The sequence below is a fragment of the Tachypleus tridentatus genome, chromosome 9 (genome assembly GCF_004210375.1).
Source record: "Tachypleus tridentatus isolate NWPU-2018 chromosome 9, ASM421037v1, whole genome shotgun sequence".
Lineage (NCBI taxonomy): Eukaryota > Metazoa > Arthropoda > Merostomata > Xiphosura > Limulidae > Tachypleus > Tachypleus tridentatus.
Window position 1 is genome coordinate 77900680 of NC_134833.1, and position 14873 is coordinate 77915552.

General features: G+C 37.9%; 1 protein-coding gene across 1 annotated transcript in view; it reads right to left on the bottom strand.

Annotated features, from left to right (window-relative positions):
- The window catches only part of LOC143225549 (uncharacterized), a 127792-nt gene that overhangs the window by 81156 nt on the left and 31763 nt on the right, over positions 1–14873 (bottom strand). The window contains exon 3 of the mRNA XM_076455202.1: positions 430–543. Within this exon, the coding sequence (XP_076311317.1) occupies positions 430–543 (114 nt within the window). The remainder of the gene's footprint in view (positions 1–429; positions 544–14873) is intronic.

Sequence of the window (14873 nt, forward strand, 5' to 3'; positions counted from 1 at the left end):
ATTGTGTTTATGTTATACTGTTCTGAGAAATTCTCTTCCTTGTGATACTCTAGAGATATTTCTTGAAACGTCATAGCTCCAAATTTGAGATCTGTAATTTAGTGGAAATATTTGGAGAAAAATTTTAATTGATTAAAAATTCTTAATAAGCTACTTAAATACCTTATAAGATTAAAAATTTTATGACAATTTAATTTGTTCAGAAGTGTTTGAGAGGTAAGTTAATCTCTCTCTCTCGTTTGAATTAAATCTTCAGAACAAAATATCAGCATGTGGCTTTGTAATAAAGTTTTGTCTATGAAGGATTCTGCAGCCAAAACCACCTCCAGGTGGTTAACGTATGTGTTGAAATACGACTATTTAACGTTTACGATGCTCAATGTACGTACAATCTGCAGCGTAACTAAACAATTAGGAATTTATACGTACCCTCGATCCTTTCTCTCCTATGCATTTGCATCCGATCGCTGTACAATTTCCACATACAACAAGACTCCCTCTGGAGTGACCTTCAGGTTGTGAATCATGCCTGGATTCGTACTGCTGCACAACGTAGCGAAAATAAAACTGTTAGTCATCACTCATCATTCTATTTCAGAATGATGCTGTTGTTGTTTTCTTCTTGTATATCTTATAAGATCTTACAAATGTGACAAGATACTTGTACTTTTTTCTACAGAGAATAAGTAAATTAATATACATATTTAAACAAATATACACGCATATAACCACGATTAGTCAGTATTTTACCTGTTTTCAGTCATGATGTACTGTTGAATATTTATTAACTAAAAATACATATATTACAGCTTCAAAGCTTTTTAAAATGTTTAAAAAGTTCGCATTCAATGTAACTGCTAATAAACATAAATCAGTAAAGCGTGATAAAAATATATTGAGAATGGGTAAGCTATAAACTAATATTATTTATATTTCGGTTACTTAAAACATATTCATATTAACAGTACTATGGTCACATATGTGAGGTAATATTGTTCTGAGTTCTAAAGGTAAAATCACGTAGAAAATCAGTAAAAAAAAACCTCTTCTTTTTTTCTTCGGCATGTGTTATCTAACGCGTGCGGCATTCACTGTCACCTTGGTATGTGTGGTCTTAGAAACACATGAAACATTTATTACTTTATTACACGTTTATTTTTAACTATACCGAGAAAATAATTTAATATTCTACCATATTCAAATATTGATCATGAAATTTTTGTTTAGAAAATACAACAAAAATTAATTAGTATATTTCATGTGTGTGTGTGTGTGTGTTTTTCGTATAGCAAAGCTACAAAGGGTTATGGGCTCAGCCCACCGAGAGGAATCGAACCCCTGATTTTAGCGTTGTAAATCCGAAGACATACCGCTGTACTAGCGGGGGGCTAGTATATTTCAATGTTATCTTTAAACAACCTTGCTACACAAATCCATATTAACAAATAACATATTCACTACTCATAAACATAATAAAATTTGGGTTGGTTGACAAATCTATATAGAATTTCACTTTTCATACACAATATGGTGAGCTACATTTCATTTTTGTTTTATAATCAGATAACTTATCATGTTTCCCAGAGAGACATACTGTTTTTATTGTTTCTTTTCTTTTCTCCAAACACTTTTGAATCGACCACTAATCCTTTATTTATCGGAGGATTGTCTTGAAAGTTGTAAGGGTTATACCATGGTTCAATACCCCAAGTCGCCTGTTTAATTCTTCTCATTAAGGGCTTTACGGGTTAAAAGTAAAATCAACTATTTTGGGCTCTTGTGTAGTCACATTTAGAGCAATCAAAATAAAATTGGTACAAACAAAACATTTTCAAGCGCTTAATACATTTACATATAAAGGTTGGATTTGCCAGTTCTGAGTATTTCCTAGAAGAGTCAGAATTCAAGAGAAGCATAATTTATTATTTTGGGTCAATTACTTGGCTGTATTTATAAATGTAAATGGTATATGGTAAAAATATATACTTTTCTACAGGTCCATAAACTGACAAACAAAAATATAGACGTGCTCATTGTTAGTAATTATTCGCCGTCGATAGCCACAAAAACATAATTTTAAATCTTTTATTTGTTTACAATTACTCCGTCATATTTCGATTGATTGATTGATTGATTGATTTAGTGTTTTATGGCACAAAGCAGCGAGGCTATCTGCGCCAGACATTCGGTAAAAATGTAAAAAAATAAAATAAATGTAGTAATAGACATAAATGGAACTGAAGGTAAAACAAAAAAGTATAAAACCAATGTTGACACCTAGTCTACAATGTTAAGATAAAAGGTAGAGTATAAGAAGTTGTAAGGTATTTACTCTAGCAAAAAGGTAATGATCATAACCCGCCAGGAAGATTAACAGGTAAGTTCAAGAACCACCGTCAATCACCTGAAGTTGGCCTTTCCAGTCCTGGTTCTGGGTTATGTGTCATAGCAGCTATTATCAAAATGTAAAAGAAAGTAAAAGTTTTAAAAGACACTCCGCAAAATCGTAATAATGAGTAGCCAAATGTCCAGTAAAAGGATAAAGTCAAGTAAATGGAGTAAAATTTGTAGAAGTAATTGAAGATAAAAGCAAAACGGCAATTAAGACAGAAAATGGCGTAAAAACCAATGTTGACATCCAGTCAACAAAGTTGTTACCTGTAGCAGAATGGTAATGATCGTAACCCGCCAGGAAGACTAACAGGTAAGTATAAAAACCACCGTCAGTCACCTGAAGTTGGTCTTTCCAGTCCTGGTTCCGGGTTATGAGTCAATATGGCCAGTACTAAAAGTTAATTAGTAAAAGTGTGAAATGATATGCAGTAAAAGTATAATAACAACTCGCCAGGATGACTAACGAGTAGTTCAAACGGATAGTTCAAACAGGAGCGTTAGTCACCTGAAGTTGGCCTTTCCAGTCCTGGTGTCGAGTTATTCAATGTTCTGGCCATTGTCCAATGTCAAATTGAATGACAGACATTAAAACTGTAAAAAAGGAACCACAATTAAAAAGGTATAATGAATAAACATGCAACACTTAAATGAGATTAAAAAGGTTAATGGCCATTAAAAAATTAAAAACATTATCAAGGTGGACAGAGTCACCATCACCAATAACTCTGTCTAATGTTACAGATTGACCCTGGGAAAAAATATGTTTAAAATATTGCCGTCGTTGAGAATTGTAACGATGGCAAGAAAGTAAAACGTGGCTGATAGTGATTTGAGTGTTACACAAATTATACATTGGTGCATCAGTTCCAGATAAAAGAAAATGATGAGTTAAAAAACTGTGACCAATGCGTAGCCTAGTGAGAACAACTTCCTCCTTCCGAACTTTACGGAAGCTAGATGGCCAAAGTCCAATTTTGGGTTTGATTTGAAAAGTTTGTTGTCACGTTGCTCACTCCAAGTGGACTGCCAGCTGGCACGGAGCCGACCCTTGAAGATAACACCATAGTCCATGTACGGAATAGGCATAGGAGTGATGGTGCTGAAGCAGACATATTTAGCTGCCATGTCTGCAAGCTCGTTCCCGCGAATACCAACATGGCCTGGTATCCAGAAAACTGGATTGAAGTAGCTGCTAATGAGAAACGGGCCAGTCGGTTACGAATATCAGCGAGAATAGGATGTGAGCTAACGTGTAGCGATTCCAAGGCAAGTATAGAACTAAGCGAATCAGTATAAATAGTGCAGTTGGAGTACTGCTCAGCTGCAATATGATCCAGGGCAAGAGATATGGCATACAGCTCAGCAGTGAACACAGAAGCTGTAGAAGGGATTCTGCGTGCAACTACTGACCCATAGCAAACCATAGCAGAGCCCACTGAATTACCTGATTTGGAACCATCTGTATAAATAGGAACTGAATGATTGTTTGAAAGATATTCATTGAATAAAGACGGTACTTCCAATCTGGAGTATCTGCCTTTTTAGGTGACTGAAAGAAAGGTCACATTTGGGGCTGTAATAAGCCATGGTGGGATGGGCCGACCTGTGGAACATGCAATGTTATCCAAGGACAGACCCAATTCATCCAATTGCTTCCGGATGCGAAGGCCAAACGGAGCAATGACAGATCGTCTGTTCTGAAAAAAGTACTGCCCACCGAGGAAGGAAAACACATTTCCAGGTGGGATGCTTTGGTAAGGAATGAAGTTTCGAAGTATATTGTAAAGATAGTTGCAAACGGCGAAGGTGTAGAGAAGGTTCATGAGATTCAATGTATATACTTTGAACTGGAGAGGTACGGAAAGCCCCAGTGCAGAGTCGAAGTCCTTGGTGATGAACGGGGTCCAGCATCTTTAAGGCCGAGGGTCTGGCAGAGCCATAGACCATTGACCCATAATCGAGTTTCGATCTAATAAGAGTACGATATACCTTTAACATTGAACAGCGATCTGCCCCCCAACTGGTAGAAGAGAGAACACGGAGGATGTTCAGTGCTCTTGTGCATTTGACCCGAAGCTGCTTTAAGTGTGGTATAAAGGTCAGTTTACGATCAAAGATAAGCCCCAAGGACTTGGTCTCCGGGACAACTGGCAGCAAAACTCCACCGATATGAAGTTCAGGATCAGGGTGAATACCCCGTCGACGGCAAAAGTGCATGCATACAGTTTTGGAGAGAGAGAAATTAAAGCCGTTCGCCATAGTCCACTTCCGTACACAATTGAGGGCGGTTTGTAGTTGCCGCTCAATATATCTCATGTTTGACGACTGACATGAGATGTGAAAGTCATCGACATACAGCCCATTCGCAACAGTGAGAGGGAGTTGTTCAGTGATGGCATTTATCTTTATACTGAAAAGTGTAACACTCAATACACAGCCTTGAGGGACTCCAAGTTCCTGTACAAAAGAACGGGAAAGTGTCGAACCCACACGAACTTGGAATCTCCTGTCCATTAAAAATTTTTTAATAAACATGGGTAGATGGCCACGTAACCCATATGTATGGAGGTCTCGCAAAACGCCATACCTCCATGTTGTGTCGTAAGCCTTCTCTATGTCAAAGAATATTGATACAAGATGTTGGCGGTTGAGAAAGGCTTCTCTGATAGATGTTTCAAGACGAATTAGGTGGTCTGTGGTGGAGTGCTGTCGACGGAACCCACACTGGGTGGGCGAGAGGAGGTTGTTTGATTCAAGGAACCAAACAAGACGAGCATTAACCATCCTTTCTAATGTCTTACAGAGACAGCTCGTCAAAGCAATTGGACGGTAGTTTGAAGGAATCTTGGGATCTTTCCCTGGCTTAGAGAAAGGTAAAATAATAGCCTGGCGCCAAGCATCAGGAAAAACATTCTCCTGCCAGATCCGGTTGAAAACAATCAGAAGGACATCAAGAGAAGCAGGAGATAGATGGTGCAGCATGTCATAATGAATATCATCAGGTCCAACAGACGTACTGGCAGACCGATGAAGGGCCATTTTTTTAGTTCCACCAGGGTAAAGGGACGATTATAGTCAAAGAAACAGTCAGTTCGAAAGGAAAGAGGTGATCGCTCCGCCCGAGTCTTGATGGCCAGGAAGGTGGAGGAACAAGCAGAAGTGCTAGATACCCGGCAAAAGCTTTCACCTAGAGTGTTAGCGATGTTCCGAACATCAGTCACCTCCTGACCATCAGAGAGTAAGATCGAGAGGGGGGATAGAATTGTAGTGTCCATTAACCTTTCGAATCCTGTCCCATATGATCTTGGAACTGGTGGTAGAAGATATACTGGTTGTGAACTTAATCCAAGATTCCTTCTGGCTGTGACGTCTTACCCACCTAGCATGTGCACGGGCCCGTTGGAAAGCAACCCGGTTTGAAAGTGTGGGATATCTACGAAAAGTATCCCAGGCCCGCTTTTGAGCCTTCCGTGCTAAGTGGCAAGCAGGATTCCACCACGGACGAGGATATCGTGGAAAACGTGTCGAGGTTTTAGGAATACACTGAGCAGCTGCATGTGTAATACAGTCAGTTACCGCTGCTACACAGTCGTCTATTGATGGCTGATTTACGATGGCAGGATCAAGTTCTGCGAGAGCAGTGAAAGTGGACCAGTCTGCCTGATCCAGCTTCCACCGGGGCACGCGGGTAGGGTGGCATCGACCACGGCCAGTCTCTCTTATAAGGATTGGAAAATGATCACTGCCTAGTGGATTACTGTCAACCCTCCATGAAAAATGGGAGAATAATGAAGGGGAGCAAACTGAGAGATCAATAGCGGTAAAGGACTGACTAGGTGCATGAAAGTAAGTGGAAGAACCAGTATTGAAAAGAGAAAGATTGTGATCAGAGAGCATCCGCTCTACAGATCGGCCCCTCCCATCAATAATAGCACTTCCCCAGAGGGGGATGATGTCCATTAAAATCCCCTAGGATTAGAAACGGAGATGGCAATTGTTCAACGAGAGCATCCAGATCTGATTGATCATATGTCTTTCCAGGGGACAGGTACAGAGAACAAACAGTGATGGTATGACCCAAGGAAACACGGATGGCTACAGCCTCCAAGGGTGTGTTGAGTGACAAAGACAGGGTGGGCACGTGTTGATCAATCAACAGTGCCACCCCTCCATGTACTCGACCATCACACAACCTGTCATTTCTGTACAGAGAAAACTGCCGAATGGAGACAGTATCAGTAGTTTTGAGAAATGTTTCTTGTAAAGAAAGACAAACAGGATGGTAGGAAGCAATCAGCGTTTTGATATCATCCAGATTAGAATGTAAACCTCGACAGTTCCATTGTATCAAGGTGGCCATTTTTTAAGAACGGGTAGGTGAAGTGGCTGGAGAACCCTTCGGTTTACGACCACGTCTTTTTTCTTTACTGTCTTTAGTTGGAGGAGGTCTATCAACCTCCATGGATCCTGCTCTGTGTCGGGTGGGCAGGTTTTTGTTATTGGAAGGGGAATCTAGTGACTGAGGACGCGAACGAATAATTGTTTTGTCTCTTGTGGTGGGAGAAAAAGATGTATCAGAAGAAATGCCTGTATTTGAAACTGAAGGACGTGGATCTTGAGGTGTGTTGGAAGGTATGGGAGAGACAGAGATAGGTGTGGTAGTTGATTCATCAACCTTTTTAACCACGGAGGTCAAAAGGCTTTTCATTGGAGGCACAGAGAGATCTGTCTGCACTCCCACTGTAGTTGTGGAATGAAGTGCAGCAGCATATGTCCGAGATGGAGTTGTGGACAGCAATTTCCGAGCCTCAGGATAACTAATGTTATGTGTCGTTTTCAAACGCTGCACCTCTTTTTCCTCCAACCATTTTGGGCAAGAATGAAAGTATGAGGGGTGAGAACCATTGCAGTTTACGCAATGTGGGTTCATGTCACAGTCATAGGCATCGTGGTCCTTGCCTCCACAACGAGCACATGTCAGGGAACCACGACAGGACGTCTTTGAGTGGCCGAACCTTTGACATTGGAAACATCGAAGAGGGTTTGGTATGTATGGCCGAACCCTGCAAATGAGATAACCTGCCTTGATGGTGGCAGGTGCACGTGGTGAAGTAAATGTTAAAAAGAGGGTATTTGTTGGCAGTGTAATTCCATCTTTGCGAGTAGAGATGCGCCTCACTGCAGAAACTCCTTGGGTGGAGAGACCAGCGAGAATCTCTGACTCGGGAACGTTCTTCAAATCCCTTTCAACAATAACTCCTCGTGAAGAATTCAAGGTAGCATGGGGTGTAACCTCAATAGGTATATCCCCAATTGCCTTTGATTTCAACAGGAGTTCACTGTGTTGGGATGTGGATGTTTCAACTAATATGTCACCAGATCGAAGTTTCTTTACTGATTTTGGAGAGCCAGCAAGTCCCTCTAGTCCCTTTTGAATAAAAAGGGGACATTTGCCCTAAAGGTTTTCCGAAAGAGAATGTAATATAAGAAAATGAGGTACGTGTGTTACTGATGTTGAAGATTGCTGTTCTGAGTATTCAAGACGTGGTCGCTTACCCATTGACTGTTTTTTACAATTTTATTTAAATTTTTTTGAGGATCCATAGGAAAAGGAAAAATTTCGGTACCCACTGACCCCACCCACCATGGAGCCCTACAAGGGGACGCACTACAAAGTCACGCAAGGACAATGCAGCAACGCCAGGGTTTCGTGAGCACTATACCCAAACACCAGCATCAGGCACAATGTCCACAACACTCGTTGAGAACTTCCAACACTGGTACTTGGTTGACTCTACCCCAAGTGGACCAGCCGATTGACCCAAGGGGGGCCACCCAAAGGCCGCCCGTCTACAGGAATTCGAGGCCAAAGTGGTGTGTTAGGGTTGGACCCCTCAACCACCAGGATCCTCTCCTCCCCTTCACGGGTCGCCACGCACGGCAAACACGTGGGTGGATGTTTAGATCCCAGAGAAGGTAACCAGATAGAACAGAACCTTCCTGGGAGGTCCCTCACCACGTACAGGAATCCACACCGAGGGGCCGTCATATTTCGACCAATTTGCATGGGATCTAGTCCAAAGGTACTAATTTATTGGTTCCATACATATACGTACAAAAATATGGGATATATTCATTCTTGATCATTTTAGGGGGAGATGGTCAAAAGATTAAGTATACCCATGATTTTAGGGGTTTCGGTCAACTAAATATCATTGTTTTGATCAATATTCATGGAATTTGGTGCAAAGATACTTTTATACAGACAAGATACATTGACAAACAAAAATATTTTAGGTTTTTTTTGGCAATAACTCCGCTGTATTTCGGCCAGTTTACATGGAATTTGGTACAAAGATGCTAGAATGTATATAAATTTAATTTTAGGCATTCCAGTAGTATAACAACAAGATAACAAGATGTATAACAACATGACTATCAAAATTAAAGACACAAACTACGCGATAAGCACAAAATTGTAGTAGAGTTAGTTTGTTTAAGAGAACTTTTCTGAAAAATCTAGTGATATCTAAATACTTTTTAAAAAATATACAAAACAAACTTTTTAATATACATAATTCTGCAGTAACCCTTATAATAATGATATTAAAGTTTCACATTTTCTTCAGTTTACAGTAACGAAAACATTCATGCCATAACAACAAGTACGTTACCTTTTGATAATAAGGAAGCGTATAAAAGGATGACCTTTGGAGTGAGCAACGTCTACCCCATCATAGTGTCCCCACCCAAAGGAGCGCCGAATACAAAGTTCGCGCAGGCCTCACTTGTGTCTAGAGCTGGCTCTGCGATACGCGATTTTTTTTTTCTATTTGTATTTTTAAAGTTACAAGTTAATCTAAGCAGATCATTCAGTTTAACTTATGTCACTGTTATGTTTCTTGGACTAGATAAACTTCTACAGACAAACACTAGTTTTTGAAATTATCATACGAAAACACTGAACAAACAAAAGGTGTGTGAATTTTCTTTCAATAATATAGTATCTAAGAAATACTCTTTTACTGTTGATACATTCGTTAAGCAATGACCTGTGAACTTAATTAAAAAATTATAAAATATGATTTTTTTCCTTTGACCAAAATTTCTGCTTTCAGGTTTTAACTGTGACCTTTCATCAATGAATTACCTTCCATATGTCAAGATAATGCAATGGTAAGAAAAATAAATCCATTCATTGATATTAATACGAAACACATGCTGGTGCCCATTTTAACATTAGTTTCACTCAGATATCATTATCAATAATTAATAAGTATTAATACATATGTCAAACCAACTAAACCTATACCTCAGAAAGTTTCACAAAAAAAAAAAACGTTTACCAATACTGAAACTACATGATTCTAATCCATGTACTGAAAGTATGGCGATTGTGGCATAAAGAAGATACATTTTATGTTATAAAACTTGTTCATCATACTTTCGGGACGTAAGAAATGTTTGACCTCTCTCTGTGCTCCCTTTAAACGAGTAATCTGAATCTAGGTTTTACACACCATAAAATCATAACGAGGACTTTGAGAAGAAATAACTTTGTAGGCTGTTTGTAAAAATAGGAGGTCACTGCCCCCGAAAGGGACCAGACTAACATCACTTATGGTTGGAAGTGACCTATTAGGTGTCGAGAGTGAAATCCTTTTTTAGGATAATTAGTGTTATAGAAGCTAGTTTAATACACACACACATATACATATTACTGAAAATAAAGGACAAAGTTTAAGCGGAACAATAACAACGAAAACGCACAGGTCACATAAAAATTTAATTGCGTAAGTAAAAAAGTTTTCGTTTGAAACTTGCTATCAACCCTAGTTTATTTTTCTTTCCATAAATGGAGCAGGAAACATAATGTATCTACGGTCGCGTTTCTGTCCCATCAAACATGCTCGCTCTTTCAGTCGTGAGGGCGTTATAATGTTATAAACAATCTTACAGTTCGTTGGTAAACGAGTAGTCCAGGAGTTGATGGTCTTACACTGCTAAATTAGGGACGCCTAGCCCAGACAGCCTTCGTGTAGCTTTGCGCGAAATTCAAGACAAATTAATTTACTGTCGAAAATGTTTTTGAAGTAAATTGAACTGGTATTTTAACTCTCTCTTTTTTTTACTGCTATGAGTAATAGATATGAGTCTAGACTCTACAGCATTACTACGGGGGTTTGAAATTTTGTATTACCAAAATGAAATGATATTTATTTCACTTCAAACTTCTCAGAGCTTAAAGTTCATAATCTAGCGTGAACAACTCACATTTTAAGGAGTAATAGCGAAACGTTCCGACCCATATTCAAACTTCGTTCAAGCAGTTTGATGTATAAAAACTCCTTGTCCGATGTGCCTCTCGACTCGTAATCTGAGGGTTGCAGGTTCGAATCCCCGTCACACCAAACATGCTCGCCCTTTCAGCCGGGGGGGGCGTTATACTGTTACGGTCAATTTCACTATTCATTGGTAAAAGAGTAGCCCAAGAGTTGGTGGTGGGTGGTGATGACTAGTTGCCTTCCCTCTAGTCTTACAATACTAAATTAGGGTAGGCTAACGCAGATAGCCCTCGTGTAGCTTTGCGCGAAATTCAGAACCAAACCAAATCGATGCACTTTCTCATTCGAATTACATCAAATTAACTTAAAGCGTTAATTATTTGCTGGCGTTCCACACGCCCAAGTATGTAGCTGAAAAGACGACTTTGTTTTCCTTACTGTAGTTGCACGTTTTAATGTGTTTCAAAAGTTGTAACTGCGAAACCTATACAACCTGGTTTATATTGAAGACAGTTATACACTTATGGACAATACGTATCGTTTTAGAGAAGGAATTTTCTCATTAACTCTAAATAAAACTCATATTTATTAGATATGGCTGAAAATAATTATCACGTCAACCTGTGGTTAATATTATCTCATCATCATCTTTTTTTCTTTCGCTGTTTTCCATTATTCTGTATTATTCTGGTTAGATACAGCAAAACGAAAGTGATAGGACAAAGTGACACGTTACAAGTAACGAGAGCATTTGTAGTATAAGATTTCTTACTGTATTCACCAATCGTTTACCGGTGTTTCTAATCTTAATATCTGAAACGAAGAACTTGAATTTACTTGCTCTTCTACTGTAAATTTAAGACACTCATGTTGTTGGCTGAGATAATCCAAAAATAATAACATTGAATTGCCATTAAAGACGTTGTAAATCAGAGGTTTGGATTCGTCTGTTTAATTCTTCAGCGGAATATTTCATTTGTGATAGAAACAAGACCAGACAAACTTGAAGCTTTGGAGCTAATTTTAAATCTCATTACGATTCCATCAATCTTATCACAAAATTCACCATTGAACACGAAAATTGACTGTCTGGTAATAAAGTCAATTAACTTGTAGAACGTGTGTAGTCAAATAATTAAATCTTCAAATAACTATCATAAACAAGTTTCGCCACGTCATTAAGTTGTATGTCAGAGCTAGTACAGAAAATTGGATTTTTTAATGATGAAATATAGTTGAATGATCGACAACTGCTTGTTGTAAATACAAGCGTAGAGGACGATAATTCGAAAGTCTTCCTTTTTTACGTACTATCAAGTTTTAAGTATAAATTTAGCAAATGAAGCAAATTCTAAACTGTCTGTAACTATAGGATCGTTTTGCAAACCATTTTAGAAACGCGACTAATAGGTCAGTTAACTGATAATTTAATGCTCCTATATAAGATAATATAGGTTCAGTTGGAATATCATTTTTATGAACTTTTCATAATCCGTAAAATATACAATATTGAAAACTCATGGGTCTCATTGTATTGTAAAAGTGGCTTTTGACTTCCCGCCTTCTTTAGCTTGCGCTCTTTCCTAGCTGTAGTTTTTTTTTTAGACTTAGCTCTTATGATTCGAAAGCTTAAAGGCCTTTGTAACATAAACACTTCTATTCTAAAATTTGTTTAAACACCTTACCTTTTATAGTTTTGGAATAACTATTTTTTTATAAGTTTATTAATGTTTCTTTTTCACCTATAGAGATATTACGAAGGTTTAGGTTTCCCATTGTACTCTCGGAAATAATCAAAGACACTACTAGATATTATCGTACAAATATCAGAAAAAAGTAAATATCTTGATAAAATCGCGAAGTCTTGAAATTTTCTAAGAAACAGTTCAGTGAGCGAAAACAAAAATCCACAAAATAAACATTTATTCTTTGGGAGGACATACTACATGGGTCTTTAGCTAACACTCGATTCTCATGGTGGCTCAGAGGGTAGTGAGAAATTTATGATTTATATCATCTGGAACATTCAAGAAGATAATCAACCTACTTTGTTTTTGATTGAGATCGTTTGTGTTCTTTAATTTTGTCAACCTAATTACAACTAACGTTTTGTTTGCTCAAACTTCAATTAACTACTTTAAGTGTAAGTTATTTACCAAATGAATTTCACGTTTTGAACGTGAAACTACAACAAAGGAAGCAAAATCATCTATTCATCCACATGCTCGAGTGTGTGTAACGTCAGTAAACAACCAATACTTCAAAATAATAGGATGTGGTTTGACTGAGGGAATTACTTCGGCTCGAGAAATCTTTAAATACTAAATACTTCCTAAAGTTGACCAGTCTACAGTTTCATATAAAAAATAAGACATCTAAAATATGGGTGTTTTCGTATTTGATTGTACATATTGTTTGTTTGTAGAGCGAAGCCACCCACACTAAGCTATCTGCTGTGTCCGCCTCTTGTAACTGAAACCCGGATTTTAGTTATAAACTTAACGCTGGCTCACTAGAGAACATCATGCTTCTAAAAATAAACAAAACACTGGGAGAGTTGTTTACACATAAACATAGCAATGAAAATATTAAACAGTTACTACCACAAAATCTAATTTAAAATACACTACATTCGAACTACCGATCGCTCTTACAGGCATCATGACAGTGCTGTTATCCAGCGAATCGACACGACAGTCTGTCACTTGGCGTTTGTAACCTCACGTGGTTTCATGTGACTATCTCCATACAAAGTTGTAGTTGTTTTAGCTTACTACCTGTATGAATATTTTGCCAAAATCTCTATAAATCGTACGCAAAAATGTCTGTTTTACTATATTTGAAAACATTCTTATTACAAAAACGAAATCTTCGAGGATATACTTTAGAAAAAGGGTTATAAGCATTTGAAGTTTTGAGAGCTGACTGATGGACAAGTTAAGTGGTCCTCATAAGTAGCAGTATAGGTTTACTTTGCACGGAACATCTGAGTCACGATGTCGGTCAACAAGCCAACTGAATACCGAGCACTTGGTTAACTATAAGTATTATAGATTCCAAGGGCTGTCGTGTTAAAATATTTTTTAATGCACATGCTGTGACAGTATACAGAGCTTTCCACTCTTTTCCCTAGATGATATCAATTTCAGTCTTTAAGTCATTAAAGGTTTATTTGCATTTTATTATAACGTAGCTCGAAACTGTGTTAAATAAAGGTTGAGTTAAGAGTAAAATACATTATCGTATCACATTATACAACCGCTTTCTCCCGCTCTTTCACACACACGCGCATCAGTTTTTCATTTTTATTTCTTTTTAGAAAATCGAACAACTGTGGAAAAGGACGGTTATAGAGTTACGCGAAAATCCTCTTGTTTCGATAACATCCCAGAACTCCAAAAGACACTCGTTCCCCACTTTCCTTTCATGGTAAAAGTACGCGCAAGCCAGACAGAAACGTACTTTTACAACACGAGTTAAGGCGACTTTATTAAAGTTTTTTCCAGGATAAATAAAAAATATGAGAATAAAAGTTCTCACATTCAGTTTTCCTTCAAGGGTTATTTGAAAAGAGTTTTTAGATAATAATGTGCGTATATATACCGTACAATTATTTAATTTTTAAAAAGAATGCAGTCCAAACCACGACAAGAACAAACTTAAGACATTAGCTGAGTTTTTAAACCAAATGGTTAAGCCTGAATAGCTATCTTAAATGTTCCATTTTTATCGCAGCATTAGTAGTGAAAATATTAGTGTTTTGATGGATCAGAGTAGAATATGTTGCAGTCGTGTTTTAAAATTAAATTTACTTGTTACTAGATAACTTATTTTCTGCATGTTAAGATGTATGTAAACAGTTGGAAAAACTGCATAAAGTAATAAAAGAAGGAAGAATAAGATGTCAAGCACAAACGTTTAGTCAGATTTAGTCTTCGTTGTATACGTTTTAGCGAACCTCTTGTAAGATAAATACGTTTAATGGAGTATGAGAAGTTACTGGTGGTGTGTATGTTTTTTCTTATAGCAACGTCACAGTGGGCTATCTGCTGAGCCCACTGAAAGGAATCGAACCTCCTGATTTTAGTGTTGTAAATCTGAAGACTTACTGCTGTACCAATGGGAGTCGTTACTGTTAGTGGAGATCACGGAGTGTTAAGTTTTCTTTTTATCCTGCCCTTGATCTTTGTAAGA